This window comes from Macrobrachium rosenbergii, chromosome 3, assembly GCF_040412425.1.
Source record: "Macrobrachium rosenbergii isolate ZJJX-2024 chromosome 3, ASM4041242v1, whole genome shotgun sequence".
NCBI lineage: Eukaryota > Metazoa > Arthropoda > Malacostraca > Decapoda > Palaemonidae > Macrobrachium > Macrobrachium rosenbergii.
The window spans coordinates 76,655,242-76,674,875 of record NC_089743.1 but is presented as its reverse complement, the minus strand read 5'-3'; the positions used below and the strand labels follow the sequence as shown (position 1 = coordinate 76,674,875).

At 39.5% G+C, this 19,634-nt stretch overlaps 1 protein-coding gene across 1 annotated transcript in view; it reads right to left on the bottom strand.

The window, feature by feature from the left end:
* The window catches only part of LOC136851590 (polyamine-transporting ATPase 13A2-like), a 227,693-nt gene that overhangs the window by 148,689 nt on the left and 59,370 nt on the right, over window positions 1-19,634 (bottom strand). The window contains exons 7-9 of the mRNA XM_067125881.1: window positions 17,057-17,141; window positions 8,776-8,907; window positions 7,523-7,659 (exon numbers count right to left, since the gene is read on the bottom strand). Coding sequence (XP_066981982.1) covers window positions 7,523-7,659; window positions 8,776-8,907; window positions 17,057-17,141 — 354 coding nt within the window. The remainder of the gene's footprint in view (window positions 1-7,522; window positions 7,660-8,775; window positions 8,908-17,056; window positions 17,142-19,634) is intronic.

Genomic DNA, 19,634 nt, shown 5'->3' with positions numbered 1-19,634 from the left:
CCTCACTTGATCATGAAAGTCGATCTATCACATGCTGAACAAGACTCTACTCTCCGTGTTGATGGGCCGAAATTCAGAGTCCATTCTCACTCCCAAAATAAACTATCTGCTGTGATGGTGAGCAGGGACGATTTGAACATTGACTAAGTAGGCCTAGTTCCTTTACAGAATAATGTCTTCATTAGGTCCTCCACACATTGGCTTTGGAGTGTGCTCAAGCCGGTGATCCAGATGCGTGACATCCTTATTCATGTGAAGTAGGGATTCTTACCGCCCGTTCAATAAGAACTCTTGTAAACACTTGAAGTGCAGTTGACAGTCGAAACAAAAACCTGAACTGACTTTGCTTTGGAAAACAAACGCAGGAACTTCGCGCCTTGATTCTGATGGACTAGGAGCGTGGAAATGCAGCATCCTGAAGGTCTCGAGACCATCCAGTCGCCCGATTGGTCGACAACACCGACTCTGCGTGGTTTCATCGAAAATTGGCTCTTCTTTACGAAAGCGTTCAATGCGCTCCGTCTAGAACCCGGCCTCAACCTCGGCGCCTTGGAAACTAAAGAGGCGGTTGTAAAAACCCGGAGGAAGCATGGGGTGGCTATAACTGATGGCTTGTTTCCTTAGTAGTGCTTCTACTTCTTCGAGAAGGCAGCTTAGAAAGTCGTTTGGAGTATGTTGGGCAGTGGGCGTCAAATAGGGACTTTGTTGGAATGGGATGGAGTACCCTCTCGGATCACCTGGGTGAGATCTTGGTGACCTTTGCCAGGCTTCCCGAGCGCGGCTGATCTGGCTCTACTGCTATGTGGAGGACCTTTTACTCATTTCTTTTGTTGAAAATTGGAAGGTCGATGAAGATTTTCCTTTCACAGAAACTTGGAAAAGAGGCGAGAAGCAGACTTGCCCCTGAGCATGTTGAAGTGTCAGCTGCAGTTTGGTGGAGCGCTACCGGAGTAGTCTTCTTTGGCTTCTTTGACTAATAACAGTCCTGTGTTGCTTTTGTGTGAGAGCTGCAGTCTCTCGAACTAATTCCTTGAGACAAGTGGTCGCCGACAAGGAGCAAGGAGGCAGACCTCTGGCTGTGGAAACACCTTCGCCAAGAGCACCAGAGTTGTGAATTTCTTCAGAACTCCGGTTGCAAAACCGAAGTGCTCAAGGCTGTCGCATACCCACTTGTCTATGCAGTCGACTGCCAGTGAAATCCACGTGACCTATGTCCACATCCAGGCCGTCAGGAAACTGATGACCTCCACAACAACGAAAATATAGCCGAGAAGATGATCCAACTCTGACTGTGAAAAGATCTTGGCAGTTGAAGAGCTGTGTGGCGACTTGAATCCACTAGACTGGAGAGTCTCCTTTGAATGGGCGACACACACCCAAGAAAACGTTCTCAGTCGTACCACGCTCGACTGCGATGAGCCAATCTGAAGTGGAAGACAAAACATGCCACATTGCTCTCTCTTGTCACAGAGCCAGGAATTAATTTTCTTGATAACTTCTTGGCAATCGCCAAAACTAGGCGTATGGGTGGATCCGAGGGCATTATCCCTCTTAAACTGCGATCTGGGAGAAGCGAGTCGAGGCCAAAAGAGTCCCAAAGTTTTCCACGAAAACTTAGGTAACTCCTCTCTTGATTTCTCCTTGATTCCCTGGAAAGTCCTCTTCTACTCTACATCTTCTTCCGATTTCTTCGTCTGCGAAGGCACAGGAGACAATTGGTGCTGAGACAGCTGGCGAAAAGTAGGTCGTGAATCAAGTCTTACGACCATGCCGATGTGGCGCCGAATCCGTCAAGTGTGGCGCGATCAAGTCAGAGGTAGCTAGCGCGGCATGGCTGAAGTGGCGCTCGCGCCAAGCTGAAGTGAAGCGCCCGCGCCATGCTGAGTGGCGTTTAGTCGCGAGCAATCGCCAGATCGGAGCCAGAAAGAATGCTGGGCGTCTGGGTTGAGCCTGCTTCATTGGTGCATCACGAAGTGGGAGGCTCTTGAGTCAAGACTTGTAAACATTACGAGAGGAAGTATCTCGCAGCAAGGTGCTCCCCGAAGCAACGCGGCGCCACAAAGAACTGAATAAGATCCGTCGAATTTGTCCACGTGGCTTGGCGGTGACAGCGGGGATGCGTTGTGTGTGGGAGAAGCACTATCTGCGATGAGGCTGGGCGAGATATGACGCTCTGGAGCGGAAGCCTGCGGCAATACGGGCAATAATGCCGCTTAATTCCTTCCGGCGAGGAACCGTCTGCACTGAAGGAGGAGGAAAAAGGTTGGGATCGTCCAGAAGCTACAGCCATGCGGATCCGTCCAGCGATCACTGCGGAGTCGCTGCAGGAGGCGGCGCGAGACCTCTTGAGAGGAAGAATGTGAAGCGCCCGCCGAGGAAGGTCAGCGATCATCACACTAGAAGACACATCCCATGGCGCCTTTTCTATGGCGATGCGGAGCATCCTGGAATGCACAACCAGGAATACTTGAGGTGACTGCTGGGAGCAAGCCCCACTCGCCCTCCTTTGGTTCGACATGCCCTCTCCTAGACCAGGAGTCCGACAGAAGTCCTAGACCTGGGAGGAAACGAGTGGGCAGACAGACACCTCCTCCCACTAACACTTCCTTGAGAGCCAATTTTCCAATGGCTTGGCCCACATCGTCCTGGATGGCTGGCCACAGCTGAAAATTTAGTGTCAGTGAGACTTTGCTCGACAGGTGATAGAGTTGGGATCAACAGGGTCGGACAAGGAGGATTAATAGGAGGGTTAACAGATTGGATTACACCGCCCTACAGACTTGATGGTGCTCTCGAAACTTTCTAACTCTGTGCTTTTCACAACTTCCCAGTGAATATTTCTCTAAAGTGACATTCATCCGTTGTTAGTGCATACATCTCCCATGTATTCTCTGAATTACAAAATTTACCCCTACATGAAGAGCAAACTGAATTGGGGGTCAAATAACCCATATGGGCAGTGAGTCCCTACAGCCTAAAGCACAATATCTATACTGGAACCAGAATCAGACATGTTATTTTGAAATTAATTCAGACCACAAAAGCAAAGCAACTGCAAAACCTGAAATACTTAAGTACAAATTGCAGACAAAAAATTCAACCACAAAAACAGACACGTGTTGCAGTCTCTCAAACAACAATAGGTTCTAGAACATTGTTGGGATAGTTCTTGTTACTATAGAGGCGCTGGTGAGAGGGATCACCTAGGTGTTTTTTTAGCGCTGTTGTGAAGTTAAAATTCTTGCGCGCGTCCAGAGGCGACAGCTATATATGGCTTACCAGGTAAGTCCTATAAGTAAAGCCAATTCTTGGGTTAAATTCCACCTGTTGTGAAAGCCAGGCTAACTGTGAAAGTAAGCAGTTAAGTTAGGCATGAGTACAGCATGGCTGGGCTAAAGGACTGCATGCTGTTTGGGACAAGATGGCTGTCTAATGAGCTTTCATGTTGGGACCAATTGCTGAACTGTACAAGAACCAGTATAATCTATCTATTTAAGAACTAGTTCTAACAGTTATGGAAGGAACATTGAATAAATTGTTTTACACCATGTAACCTGCTAAGAAGCATTAAACAGCCCGCTTGGGAGTCAGCGTTTCCCTCAACCTTAACTATAAGGCGGAGTTGTCCATCGACATCAAGTGCCAAGTTCAAGCTAAAAGTGATCATAGTTTATAGCTGGGCGATTATTGTCACCACTTGTTTAGCCTGCCCAGGATTGAGTTGTTGTGTATAGGATAATTGATTAATTGTCCTAAAATGAATGATGTACCTCGAGATATGGCGGGGACAATTTGCATATCAAGCCTGAATAGTAACAACATTATGAATTGAACAAATACAAATATTTAGCTGTATTAATGATGGAAATTGTGGAACATTCTTTTGGTTAAAACGTCTAACTAGAATAACAGTTAACAAAACAATCCCACGGCTTTTTATGAGTGACGAAACGCGATTTCGACTTTCCACCGGCAAATTACCAGTTCCAAAAGTTTAAACTAAAACTTTAACTGGAACTTAAAATTACGCACCCAACTTGCAATTTTAATTGTTTCCATGATCCTTGCTAATGAAATCAGAGAATCACAAAGCTGAATCTATGGAGCACTGGCTTGCAGTAAACAATACTGTGCTTGACCAAGAAAGATAATGGCTACCTGGTCCTGTGCCGGTCCGTTTATCAACAATATGGTGGATGCTCATACGCGATAATCACCTATTCTTGCAGGTTCTGACGTTGGAAAACTGGGTTCAGCTTCACTGAAGATAAGGTGCTCTCTTATCTTCGAGTCCATTACATATTCCATCAAGTGTTATAGTGTTTATCATTACAACACAGTACCCGGCCATAAGACCAGCTAAGACAGAATTTTTTATATTATCTTGGTCACCATGGAGCTCTAGTAGACCATGGAATGGTAACTCCTTGAGGACAAAACAAGCAACTACACTATAAAAAATAATCCTTAACTGTGTGGAATGCATCCAGATGCACAAAGCAAATAATTTTTAAGAATTATCCTAATACACATTCACAGCTAACTCCTTGGTCCTTGCAGTGACATTTTCACTTTCTGTGCTAACTGCCATTTCAAGAGAGAGAGGATGGTAGGAGGGCACTAGGGAAATCTGATGAGGTCAAGAAGAGGAGGATATGGCTCACTTGTTTGTCAATTTTTAATATGCTGTATTTTAACAGAGATCTTTTACATTCACAACTGATCACTGAATCCCCTTTGCCTGCCGAGAGCAGCAGATTTGCTGAACAGCAGCATCAATATCCAGTAAATGTGCCTCACTTCCAAACTTTTCAGTTCCAGAGGCCCTTTATTCCTCACACCGTTGGACTGTGGAACAGTCTTCCTGAGGATGTTGTGTAAATGGAACTTCAAAAGTTCAAGCAAAGAGGCAATGCATTACTACCCTAATGCTAATCACCTTGAATTTAAATACATTTTTATCTCTTTATCAATTTATTTTTCCTTTTAATAAGAGATCTCTTTTTTCTGTGTGTCCCTTTACTTCTCTTAATTCCTAATGAGCACCGTATTCTTAGGAAGCTTGGATTTCAAGTCAGTGGCCCCTGTGGGCTTGTTCCATATGAATAGGGTTCATCTTCTGAATAAAAATAATAATAATAAGTCCATTACCAGTAAAAAATGAAGGGAGGCTGGCAAAACAAACTTCTGCGTCATGAAGTGTTTTACAGTCAATGTTCATGTTGAACAGGAAACATATACATATCCAATGTAGTATTATATAAATGAGGTTATGAATCACCAAGATGAGAATGACTGATTCAACTCTCCACTGAAAGTCGAAAATGTTTCCCAACAAACACAAATCAAGTGTTTTGTGACATCATAAAGATAAAACTTGACAAATGTTTTCTGATGATGCCAGATGCCTGGCCTAAAGATGGCAGTAAACACCAAATTTTACTTGAACAGCCAGAATTATGGATCACACAATGCAGCAGAATATGCACAAGAAATGACTTCTTGTAGCCAATAACAGAGTTTCTGGATACAGGTCATCCTGATAACCCATGTGCAGGAACAGGTAGGAAGCAGACAGATGGGAAGACTAAATGCATTGGATAGTCAAAGAGCTCTCACAGCACAGAGAACTGTCCTCTTGAGTGGAAGAGGGCAGGGCTTGAATAGCAAAGAAACCAAAATAGAGAACCATTCCTGGTAAGAGAGACTTGGTTACAAGCTCCAGGGCAAACAAGTTACTAATCAAGGAACAGTGACTGGAATGAATGGGAAACTTCCATTAAAAAGGCACGGAGCTTACTGACACTCTTTGAGATTGCCAAGGAGATAATGAACATGGTTTTAAAGGTTAACTCTAAAAGGGAGATATTTGACAACAGGTTCTAGGAGATATCTGACAACAGGCTCTAAGGGGATTTAGTATATCCCAAGTGACAGAAACTGTCACATATACTCCCTAATAAACAACCATGGCAAAGACTAAAGACAATGCAGGGTGATAACTCTTGAGAGCAGAGGGAGCAAGCTTTTCCTCAGATAAAGCAAAAAAAGGACAGAAGGACTGGAATACATAGTAGATGTAAGGGGACAAGAAACCCATTCATTGCACAAAGCCACAAATCTAGCACACACTGCTTGTGTGTTGATGCTATCTAAGTGATAGCATCAACACTGACCTCTGAAAAGCCTCTCTGATGCTATGCTTAACAACCATCCAGTGTGACAATGCAGTGATTCAGGAGGAGGATGATACCTGTAGAAACAGGAACTACTACTCAGGAAGAGACCTATAAAAATCCACAATGAGTTCCATACCATCCAAGAACAAAAGCAGTGATGAGGCCCACCTGCAAAGTCTGCTGCAGCCCAACACTTTGCCAGTGTCTGTCTCAACAGATCACACAGATGGCATTCAACATGTCGAAAAGATCCCTTGAGGAGTTCCCAGCATCTGCCACAAGGTCTTGCAGATGTTCGGGTGAAGAACCCATGTCAATGGAATATCTTGATGCACCCTGTTAAAGTATGTATCACTACATTGTGGACACTCCTCAGACAATCTGAGGCATAATGGAGACAGCCTGCCTTTCCCCCAAATGAAGCTTTTTAAGATAAATGGGTCCACAATGAAGAAATATTTTTACAATAAAAAATGTTTTTCATACTAAGCCATTGATCATAATTCAAGTGTCCTCCTCCTTTCCCTGCATTCTCTTTATGGTTTTGGTTGGCAAAGGAGAATGAGCACAGTAGGATGACAAAATATGGCCTGGAAATGTGCAGTGAAGTTTGTCATTTAAGTCTTACAGGTTATATAACCGGACAGCTGTTTGCATGGAACAAGATTTTTTGTGATCAATGGGCTAGCATAAAATATGTTACAAAAACATAATTTTACAAAATGTCTTTTATTGTTCTTTGACATTTATTATTACATGTAGTAATATAGCCTGCAGTTAAATCTTTCTTTTCTAGAAGCTTGGGATGCAAGATCATGGGCATTATACTTGTTCAACAAGATAGTCAGAATTTTATAAACAACTGACAATTTTCATGTATGGGATGACAGCTGACTTGATGCTGGTATTACTCATTTATTATGGAATCTAAAGCCTGTGAGGATTAATAATTTTCTGTTCAAAGAACATTTCCATTTTAGATAAGAAATCATTCATTAAGACAGAAAACAGTTAGCAAACTCAACATTAAGATACTGTATACTGAAGAGAAAAGGCAACATATACTACTAAACTTGCACTGTACAAACAAGGCTGAGTAATCCAACCTGCCCCCTGAGTACCTTCTCAAAAGCTCCATACTGTTTTATCCTAAAATCTAAAAATTTGTTGTCAGTCACAAAGATTACCTTAAGACAAAAATCCTAACAAATAGACAAAAAAAAAAAAAAAAAAACTTCCTGCTGTAAGTAATAATACACAGCACATACCTACTAATGTGCAGTTATACTTTAAACAAGACAATATGTAATGTTAAAAGTAATACGTAATCTTACTACACTCACCTGAGCAGTGCCATAGTATCTGGTCTGGATAACTTCAGTACCACAAAATAGTGTATGTCTTTTGTGTTTTTCAGCACAATAAATCTCCTTTTCTTCCGATGCTGTCACAGGAGTTTTGGTGACTGGAACACTCTCACCTATATGAAGAAAGTTTGTCAAAATTTGTAACAAAACTTCATGAAAAATTATATTTCCTTTAATTTTCCCAATATTCTGAATTTCAAACTGAAAAAGTATCTTTGTCACTTCAAATATTTCCCAATAATAACATACAGTCAAATTCCAGTTCGATGGCAACTGAAACAATGTTGATAATATAAGACCCTTTTCTTGAGTATAAATTTTAGAGTTTTGCTATATACATTTGAAATCCATAAAATTTATAAGGACTTCCACCCTCATCATCAGAGGGAATTTATATCAAGGTCATGCTTGAGCAAGCAAGAATGGTTTAAATGAGCTGTCCATGTACAAATTTTGATTAAGTTTCATTCCCTCTCAAAATGAGGACAATAGTCTTCATAAAGTTTACAAATTTCAAAGGTATTTTTAACAATATACCAAGATTTACACTAGAGAAAAGGGTTTTATTTTGTCCTCATCTTTAAAGAGTGTGAATGTTCTTCCAAGATTTACACTAGAGAAAAGGGTTTTATTCTGTCCTCATCTTTAAAGAGTGTGACTGTTCTTCATAGACCTCAGATGAAACAATGTTACTTTTTAGCCATGCTTTAAATAATTATTCAATATGTATAAACTGGCTGGCTACTAGAGACATGACTTTTCAAGCACTAATCTGTTAGACTAAGCTGTTTACATAAGACCATTAGGGTACATTTCAGTCCACTGTGGGGTTAGGATATATAATCATCATTTCTTTAATGGGCTAGTGATCAAGTGCACATTTTATTTAGCAAAGAAATTTACAACATAAGAATACACTCATTATATGATAAGGAAATACCTTTTCATTTTCTAAGAGAATTACTCAAGTCATTTTAAACTAAAAATATATATACATTTATGTGTGTTTGTGCAAGGGGGATTAGGAACTTCCTGACTTCCAACTGTTTTTGCCGCAAGCTCACAAGTGTAATGGAATTGCTTTAGTGGGGTGCTGTAGTTTTTAATCATGCATTAGCTTATATATTTTAAAAATTAAGCTTAGAATGAACCTGCTTTGTTTCTTATTACCTTTCTTGCCATGCAACAGCCTAAATTCATATTTCTTATACGAAACACATGTAATTTACCTGTAAGCATGCTTTCATTAACGATGGCATTGCCAGATATCAAAACAGCATCACAGGCCATGATGCAGCCATTTGGAGGAATAACAACAACATCCCCAGGGACCAAATCTACAGTGCTCGTCTGTGCTTCCACTGGAAGGAAAAAAAGAATATACAATAATATAGAAATATCTTTTTATACAAATCAATTACTTCTAACTTGCCCATTGGCACAAATGACATCAGACAATTCAGTTCATCTCATTGTGCATGAGTGAGACAATCCAAGGTTTCAGGCAGCCTATACTTACAATAAGCTAGAAAAGCAATTCAGGCAGGAGGAACTGAGCTGCTGAAAACCAAAGTATGGCTGACTGGTACCTGTACAATTTACCTGAGCACTCCCTTGAAATGATTTTAAGTACCAGAATTTGTCTTTCAAAATCTTGTTACGGGTTGTATTCTTGATTTTCAGCCCAACTCCATTAAAAAAGATGCTCTGCAAGGCCACATCTCAAGACAATGTCAGTTCATTCTGTAAGCATCACTAATCTTCATTTTGCTGGTAAAGCAAAGATGTCATATATGGAGTTTCTCTTGCTACAGACACCCTACCATGAAAAAGTAACTTACAAAATTTGTTTCTATAATGTCCAGCTTCCACTTCAAACCTGCCAAGGAATGCTGTATGTTATGAGCCTTGTGCTGCCATAGAGTATTCCTTGGAGCAATTACTGTAACAAAGGAGCATACTTTTCCTTTCAGTGTGGAGCAAAAATCAACAGGCTTCATGACTGATTATGTCACAAAAGGATAAATGAAACACTGGATAAATAATAAAGATTAAACATCTAAAGAGTTGGGAACCTCACCTACAGCAAGGACCACTTGTTCTACTACTATCAAATTACCCCAAAACTATGAGTCTCCCCACTTTTGTGTCACAACCTGAGAAACTCTGTAGTATAGTCTCTACATGCCAGCAATAAAAATGCATTAGTATACAGATTATATCTAGAGAGTAGAAAAATCAAGGGACTAATCTCATGGTAAAGCATGCTAACTTGTGTTGCTTTTCCATTAACCAACATCCCAGGTGTCCTTACAATAACTTATATGAGATGAACACAAAAGAATTTCTGGTTCCTTGTTTCCTTGTTTGGACAAGAGAACCTTTGGTTCTTTAGAGATACGCATGACATATTCTAAAGTGGCAAAAAAGTTCTCTTTGTTTAAGGCATGGTACTCTAGTGACAGAACAGGAAAGGTTGTCATGTCTTATCTATAATAAAGCTCAGCCACAAAGGACACATCTACTGGCTTCTTTCCTTGGTATGCATAACCTTCCTCAAGAGAATGTATGGGTTAACTCCTCAAAGGCACAAAGCTGACATAATCACCAAAGAGTCACAGATGAATCTAAATTAAATTCCTGTAGCTTCTTAAAAAGTACAAACTTATAAACTTCTATGGATGAGACTAAACTGGAAATAGTCAATACACTATCATATGTGTACTTAGGTTCCAACTTCTTTTATGACTTCTGTGAGTCAGTTAGTAATGCCACTGCCTTTTATTTAAAGTGTTCTGGGTTAGATCATGATTTTAGGTGAAAATTTACAGGTCTGATTAAATCAAAGTTCTTTCACCACATCAACTGCAGATTAAATTCAAATTTGCCTGGTAGAGGTTGAGGGTAGCTTTCCACTTGGCTTGGAGACAGCCTTGATGGCCTCAGATTTAGCCACTTCCAGATTCCTCCAAGCATAAAAGTTTAATATTACGAGACTGTTGTGGAATCTGCAGATTTCAGTCGGAACAGGAGCTTCCCATTAAAAGAGCAACCAGGGGATATCTGTTAGAAGCACTGAAAGGTTGGTAACTCTCTCACTGCAGCCAAAGAAGAGCCATCCACGTCAACAACAGGTTCTTGGAACCCCAGACCTTGATTATTATTAGCCTTATCATGCTAAATGGTAGGGAGATATAGACTTTCAGGTTGTCCCAGGGCTGTATTTTTGTTTCAAGTTCTTGAGTTTGGTGGCAGGGAGAAAATTACTGGGAACCGAAGATTGAAGCTGATCATGGAATTTGCACTAATGACCTCATCTTTCTCTACCTCTTCCAGGACTTTCCCACACTGCTGGGTGGAAGGGCAGGCAAAATGAACCTGGCTGAAAAGTGGTTTGTCCTGAAATGATGCTGGGCTGGAATGACTTCTTCCTGAAAGCGAACTCTAGATGGCTATGAAAGAACTTCTACACTGAGGTTGAAGACAATGATTCTAATACAGGTCTCCTATCAAAATAGCTTCCCTGGTTGCAGCCATAGACAACTGCTCCTTCAGCTCTTGAAACAATAAAATGTCCTATAGGTCTGCTGAGGGAGAGGAGTCTAGGTGAGGTCCTTAAAGTCTGCATCCCTCTCATTCAACTTCATGTTAGTGAGCATATAAAACTGAGAAAAATGTGGAGGAGAAATACCTTACTCAATGACAGGATCATTCAGAGTGCTTTAAACAAATACTTTTGGGGTTGAGAGGAAAAGGACTGGTAATAGGATGAGAAGTTTTCCAAGGGGCAAGACATCTGAAGTAGGAAAGACATTGGTGTGAAAAGTGATAGTGTTAAAATTCTCCTTTCCTACTGAGCAGTCTTCAGTGTTTGCAAAAAAAAAATAAATGTAAAATACTCACAGAAAACCATAGTTGAAATAGCAGATAAACTGCTACCCTACTATATAACACAAAGAAAAACAAGTAATAAAAATGCCTACACAAGAAAAACAATTAATAAAAATGCCAATAACATGAAAAAAGATAAAGAAAGAGTATAGCTGAGAAATAAAAAATAGATGTAAGGAAATGAGAGGCAAAATGGTTAAAAGCTCCACAAGGCAACCTAGGAGAGCAACCCTAGTTTTAAAGACTATGGAGTCACACAATGGAATAAGGAGTAATGAGAAGTGTCATATGAAGGATTGGCTGATTGAAATTTTCAGGCACACAGCTACAAGGTCATTGATGCCAAAAATTATCCAAATTAAGAACCAAGTAAACTAAAGATAAAACAGTGATAAAAAGACTTTGTTACTAATATACTGAAATAAAGCTCAATGAAAATTAAATAAAAATTTTTAAAAGAATAAAAAATCCATGAATAACAAAAATTTTGCAGTGATCCAGCTACTGCAAAAAGATCAACTTCATAAAACATCTAAAAACCTTAGTTTTATATTCAAATTTCATTAATAAGACCTAAGATGAATCTGAAAATGCTGCTACTATCACATATCAACTCCCATTCTTCATTTTGGTTCCCAGAGAGGAAGCAATCATGTAAGTCCCTTAAGACTAGGACATTCATCCAGCAAATACTGAACTATTGGTGGACCAAACAATCCTCACATTAGAGCTGTTCATCACCGGTCATCAAAAAAAGAAAATATGAGTTAAGTGTGCGTATCAAATCCTCAGTTGGCACAAAGTTCTCTCCCATCTCCAAGCCATGTTAGTGTATTTCCAAGGGGTTATCACATTAGTTCTCTCTCATTTTATGGGCCCACAGAGTTCTACCAATCTTGGCAGATTTTAAAGGTTATGTATTACTCTTGTTCTCATGATAAAAATTCTTGCTATGGAAAGGGAAAGTTCCCAAGGATTAATTCTGCAGCCCTTCTCTTTGCTAGACATTTGCTCTCTCATTTCCTGATATAAAGACATGTGCTGATTCCCAAAAGAGAATCAAGATTCCCCTGCAATTATGAATATATAACCGCCACAAAACCTTTAAAATTAATGGACTGACTGAATTAAACGAATTAAAAACTTGCAAGGCACTATAGCATCACAGACTTTTTACAAATCATCCTTATCTAGTATAGCTATTTAATCCAATTATGCTAGAATGCTAAATAACTCAGCTGTAAAGTTTGACACAGCCTTAAGAAGGGCACCTTTCCTATCTAAAACTGAACCCCAAATACAATGCCAGTATAAATTTGCAGCTGTACGTAAAAATCCATGTTGAATCATTATGTTTATCAGCATGGCTCATTAAACTCCTTCTCACCTCTTCTTCAATCATGTTTTTCTTCACCCCTTGGAAGTACCAGTAAAATGCTACTTTGTGGTTTCCAGGTTGATGCTGCTAACTTAAAAAGTAAAATTTCATTCATAGCTGTCTTGAAAGTGCTTGAAGTCTGCTTTACTCTAAAACCAAATGGTTGAAGATATCTATTACATCCCTGAAAAATTCTAAGAAAAAAAAGTCCTGCCTTGTAATTACCTGATATGCAAGGGACCCAGGTAACCTTTGCAACCTACACCAGTAGCATGACGCAACACTCCTGCATCAACTAAAAGACTTGGAATTAGTAAGGCCTCAAAAGCACCAGTGGCTAGCCTGATTCCTGTATGATGAATAGCTTAAAATCTTCAAGTTAGTAAATTTAGTAGATGAACAGGCCTCAAATCTAAGAAAAAAACTTAGATAACCTTGTTTTTGAAGTCTTCTCCCAGGTAAGGTATTACCAACCTTAACCTGAAAGAAGCAATAAACTAAAAATACTTTAATAAACATAGGCAATTCTTCTCTAAGGCCTGACTTATATATATTTTAGTAAAGGATCCTAGACCTAATGCAGTATCATATGTTTTTTTTTTACAGACACATGATGATGCTTAGATGCAAATGCTTCACATGTATTTTCAAGATGTAGTACATCAGTCATGGAATGCTTTCAGTGAAAGCCACAGTGAGCAGAGATCGAGATACTTTTCTCTTCCACATATGTACCAGACTAGTCTAACAGTGACCATTTTGTCCATCAACTTGCAAAAGCAACATGTCAAAGCAACTGAATCCTACAACTTTACTCTTTCATAGCTTAATACAAGACAACATAAAAGATAGTTCCCAAACATCAGCAAAATCACCATCATGCCATATTCTGTTTAAAATACTAATAACAAACAACTTTGTATTTCTAGATGCAGGCAGTCCCCAGTTATCGGTGGGGGTTCCGTTCTGAGGGTGTGATGATAACAGAAAATTATGGCTAACTGAAAATCGGCAATTTTCAGCATTTTTGGGGGGGGGCAAATTGGCATTTTTCAGCATTTTGGGGGGGGGGCTTATCGGTGGCAAAAAGTGCAGTTTTTCAGTTATCAGCGCCTCTGTTAGGTATGTATCGGTGCCAATAAGCGGAAATCGGTGCCGAAAATTGCCGATTTTCGTTGCTGGACAAGCGCCGTAAAACCGGATCACCGTTAACTGGGGACTACCTGTACATGCTTAATCATGGCATACTGAATATAATCAGGGCCTGGAGCCAAATCATTACAAAATCCCCTGGGGTGCATCAAATTCTCTTTCATTAAATAGAAGATTTTATGATTCATTATTGTTACAGGCAGTCCCCAGTTTTCGATGGGCTCTGTTATCGGCGATCCAATTTTACAGGGCTTGTCTAGCGATGAAAATCGGCGATTTTTGGCACCGCCAATATGCGCTGATTTCCGCTTATTGGCATCGATAATCAGGCACTGGCACCAATACATACCTAACAGAGGTGCTAATCTCCAGTTATCGGCACCGATAAGTGCCGATTTTAAATTTGATAACCAGGAGAGTTTTCAGATTTATCTCAAACAGTAAAATGTTTAGCAAAAACAACACAAACTTCAGAAGGACTATTCGCGTATCATCCACTGACTTTTAAAATTGGTGGTGGGCTAGGAGTAAACTTTCCGGCTATCTTTCTCTGGTTTTTCCACACAACAGAATGTGGGGTTCCGCTGTTAATGCTTGGCAAAAAGATCAACCACGATTGTTGACGAGCTGCTCTAATTGCTTGATGAAACTGTGTTCTGTACTTCTTATAATTCATTAAATTTTCCTGATCTTTGTCTACATCACTCAGACAGTGTTCTTCTTGTGGCTTGATGTAAGATTTCAGTTCCTTTGACTGTCAAGGGACTGATTACCAACTGCATAATCCAGTAGATCTAGGAATGAAATTGTTCCAACAGTGTGAAGGGTGCCATTAAGTAAGTCAGTGGCACCATCCACAACATGAAACTCATTTGCATTATCTTCTATTTCAGTGAGGTCTTTGAACTTCCATCAGTCTGCATTTTCTAAACAGCCCCGTGGTGATCTCTGTAAGGGTGGACCATCATACTATTGATGATAGTTGGCAAGTGGTCACCAGTATGCCAATTTTCTTATACACTCAAGTCAAAGTCAATCAGATAGTCAGAAGTGGTTATAGATAACTTTATGCACAACATGGTTTTGGTCTGTTAGTGAAATGGATAGTTTCTCCAGTGTTGAGTAAGGAAATATCTTTATTTTCCAAAACAGATGCTACCAAATTGCTTTTTGGAGTAAGCTAAAATGTCACCTAACAAAGGATGCTTGCTGTAAAGTGCTTCACCAAAAGAAATGGTTTACAGAGATAATGAACTAATCCACCACATGCTAATAAGAGACACACTCATTTGGAGAAAGATAAGAAACGTAGTGTACACAATATGCAGAACTATTTTGATAGCTACTGCTTATGAGAATGTATTCAGGCTAACCAGAATTTGAGGGACTTTATGCCTAACACATAAACCATCCACTTGACTACCTACCTTAGGATCAAACATAATGCAATATTTCATATATTCTCTATTTATTTTAGGAGCCCTGCAAATGTTTTTTTTTTTCTTTTTTTTCAAAATTCTTTGAGGTTTACTTCTTAGATTAGGCTAGGTAACTGGTATGCCATTCTCTGAATGTCTTATGGGAGATCCTTCCCTCCAGGATTCCCTTCCTATAGTTTTTCTTTCTTTCTGCTGCCACTTGGCTCCTTTGATGGAGCCTTTTCAGGTTTTGATGGGATATATAATTCCATCACTGTAACCTCTGGAGTGATGGTTCCATTAGTTGCTGTGGTTACTGCCTAATGGCAGACACACCACATATATCAGGATCAACCTCCAAATAAGTTAAAGCATCAGCAGATGCTGGTACTGCTGTAAGAGAGGCATAAGCACTCACAGGTACTAATGTTGCTTCCACTGAAATAGATTCTATGTCATGAGAGTTTTCAATACAGATCTCAAATTTCCTCATTTTAATCATGTTACCAACAAGATCAGGTACTGGAGTGTCTCCAAGCATCACTATTAGGAATCTGCAACTTAGACACTGGTTCTTCTACACGTGATTTATTGCTAAATGTTTTATTGTTCCTGTTAACCTGTCATTCTGGATATTATAGAATAACTTAGCTTGTTTCTCTGGCTGCCAAAATTCTTTGGTTGGCTCTGACTAGCAACAACACTTGACAAGAGATATGTCTGGTCTACTGTATTTGTCCATTACCCATGGTTTGGATTCAGCAAAGCTTACTTGTTCTAGTACTTACACAGCTTGAGTTTCTTATTCCATAATGAACACATCACATTTATTGGAGGAAGATGGGTGTTTACCTCCGCAATGAACACAGCTGGGATCTTTTAAGCAAGGACAATGCTCAGTATTGCCACAATTTACACACTAGCATATGAAGGTTTGGCCATAAGCAGTAGTGTTGTTTTCATTCATGATTCAACAGGTTGGTGCAAATATTGCTTCCTACATGGAAATATGGCAACTTTGATTAATGGGGCTGTAGAGAACATGCAGTTTAACCAGGCTACAGTATTAGGCAGCAAGTTTCAAGATTCAAAGATTTAAAGTACTCATTAATGGGCTTAAAAATCAACTTTATGGCAACAGAAGAAAACATGAGGATGAAAAACCCTCCCAACTGCTGCTATCATCACTCACTAGCTTAGTGGAACAGACACTATACTGCACATAATCCATTCATCTGGATGAATATTACTTAGTAAAAATAAATATCAGTGTTGAGTTAGGAAGAAAGAACCCAAGGCATGCTTTTAAACATTAATGAGAAAAACACATTTTAATCTACTTCACCTCCCTAGCTTATTTGTAAACTTTTTAATGCCCCTAGAATTTTGGTATAAAATGGCTTATGCCATTTCAGGAACATGTGGATCTACAGAAGACTGTTTGATTTTAAAAGTCTTGATATTGTTCACATTCGTCTTCATGTTAATTTTAGTTTCTCTCACAGACTCTGTCACTCAGTGTACATTCCAAATAAGGTATGCCTTACAATCTATGGGATTAACTAAAAAATCAACAGAAGCATTCTAAGTTAATCAAACTCTAATTCTGCAATAACATCTTACACTTACTGATAAAAAACAATTTTAAGAAAATACAAAAAACCTTCATACCTGTGGTTTTCTCACTGGTCATCCTTAAAACATTGACTTCACTTGTGTTGGAAGCCTCTATCATATCATGTAGTGACTGGCTTTGCTGCAAGGATCAGAGAACAAAATGTCAAACACTTGAAATTTAAGGTCAACAAATATATATAAATCTGACAATTTAGTATGTATTTCAGGAAAGAGTTTAAGCAAAGCAGTTGAAAACAGGATTTTTAAATGACATAAAAACAATGTCATATAAACAGTACATGAATATCTAACAAACAATATTTTACAAATCAATTGTTCAATGTTTGTGATATTGATCATAAAATAGCCCTCAGATGTGCAGGAGCATCCAGTTGCACAAAATGAATTGTCCCAAAAAGAAATGTTCCACCATGCATGCTCAGCCAACTCCCTATTACTAGATATACTAATGGATGCTCCTCATTTTACTTAGCACCTTCCCTCACCTTTTCCTCCAGGGTTATATTCTGCAAGTCTTGACAACTTGTTTCAATGAACAGTGGTTCTGGTTGTGCTGCTTTCACTGATAATCATGTCCTCACTGCAAGTGTCTTGGTGAGCAGTGGTTCCGATATGCACGCTCGTACTCTTTTCAGCAACTGAGTTGGTCTGCCTGAGTTTCCCCTATGCAGAACTCTTATGCACTTCCTATCAGTATTCTGCTTACCAGTTTTGGTTTGCAGATTTTCCTCACTTCAGGGTAACTTCAGTTTCATTATTATTTTCTTGTTCTGTTACACCCCTAGCTGATTGTTTTGCCCATTTACCTATTATTCAATTTCAGAGATATAACTGCAAAATGAAGTGTTTCTAAAAATATACACAAAATATAAGACTGTGCAATATAGCCTAACTTAATCAATTTCAGTACGTCTATCAACTTAAGCAATGCTTACAAAATATGTAAAATACCTATACAATACTGAAAAACCCATAAATATCTTTGAGTTTAATTTTTAGCATTAGTTACAAAACACTACCCATTTATTGTGGCCACCATTGCTTTCTCAGTGGTACAGTATTTCTATTAACATTTACTTAATGCAATACAATATTGTACTTGACACAGTAATGTACTGTTACATATATATTCCTATGGTGCTTTCTTGACTTGCATGTTTCATAGGATTTTCTTTCCATTGGTCTCTGCAACCCAGTTACGAATTCACAGAACTTCTTCGATGGAGCTGTTGCTACAATGTTGAATGCTAATCTTTCTTTATGCAGCTTTTGGTAACAGGTCTCAGTAACTTGAACAGTGGATGTCACCCTTCAGGTTTGGTCCAGCTAGGATACATTTTTGTAGTTCAGTCTACTGAGGTGGCTGCTTGGGAGTTTTAGAGCCCTTCCAAAAATGGGCAGGCCTCATACACTTTATGGCTCCAGCAAGAGTAGTTCTCATGCCCCTTGGGACTTGTGGATGTCATGGATTTCTTCTAGTCAAAGGTTTCTCCTGCAGAAGTCTTGTTTCCATGAGTTTCATCCCCACCCTTAGTCACTGGTTCTTTATGTGAGTTTTTCTAGTTTGGTATCAGTAAGTAACATTTTTTAGGATTTGTGGCTTTGAGTGACAACCTATCTCAACCTTGGAGGGCTTCTGCTTCACGTTATGACTGAATATTCTTGCAATGCCTATCTCAACTCTATCAGGACAACTTCATTTAATTGAACACTATATAACTTTCCTATTTGTTTACCTCAATAATCTTTCACTAACATTGCAGTGGATTTCCTTGTTTGGGCTTGATCATGGTTCAGCACCACCTCACTGGTTGCCTTTATGATACTCTCTTAGATATGTGACTTTTCTTGGAGCCCTTCATGAGGTTTCAAACCCCAGTTGCTGGTCCTTAACTAGACTCCCCTTAACTCTAGTTTGGTAGCCTGACTGACTGATATTCTGAATGGTTCCCCTTTTTGCTCTTAGTGCATTCCCCATCCACGTCAGGAGGACTTAAAGAGGTGACTCCTCTTGAACAAGCAAAGAAATAGTTCAAGACTATCTATGACAGAGAGTATCCACTCATCTTTCTACCCCTTGACCATTCCAGCATATGGAATGTCGAGGCAGCCTTTGGAGGAGAATCTTCCATCTTAGCTATGGAGATTCTATTGTACATTTGTGCTCTAGCAACCTTACGGGATCCTTCCTCACTCTGGACTAAGGGTTTCAGTCTTAGTGGCTAGCCATATCCTCACCCATGATATAGGGGTACAGAAGATAGGGCTCTGGATGTTAGAGGTTAGCCATATCCTTACCTTGGCTATGAGGTTACAGCAGTTACCTCACCCTTCCTCATACTTCTCCACCAAACATCTGGCACTTTTACATGAATTCACTGCTTGTGTTGATAGCTGCCTGTCTTTGGGTTTTCTTCCCCTGCAGACCAACTGGTCACAGGAGTTCCAAATGTCTGGAAATCCTTCCACAGTAAATTTTTAAACAGAAGTGCTCCTTTTGGTCCTGTCCTTGCCTTCTTCCCATCTCCTTTCCCTATGATGGAATTCTTGCGAATCTTCCTTCTCGGTCTTAAGCTCTTTGCCCTCCCTCCTAAATAGCAATTCAGGCTAT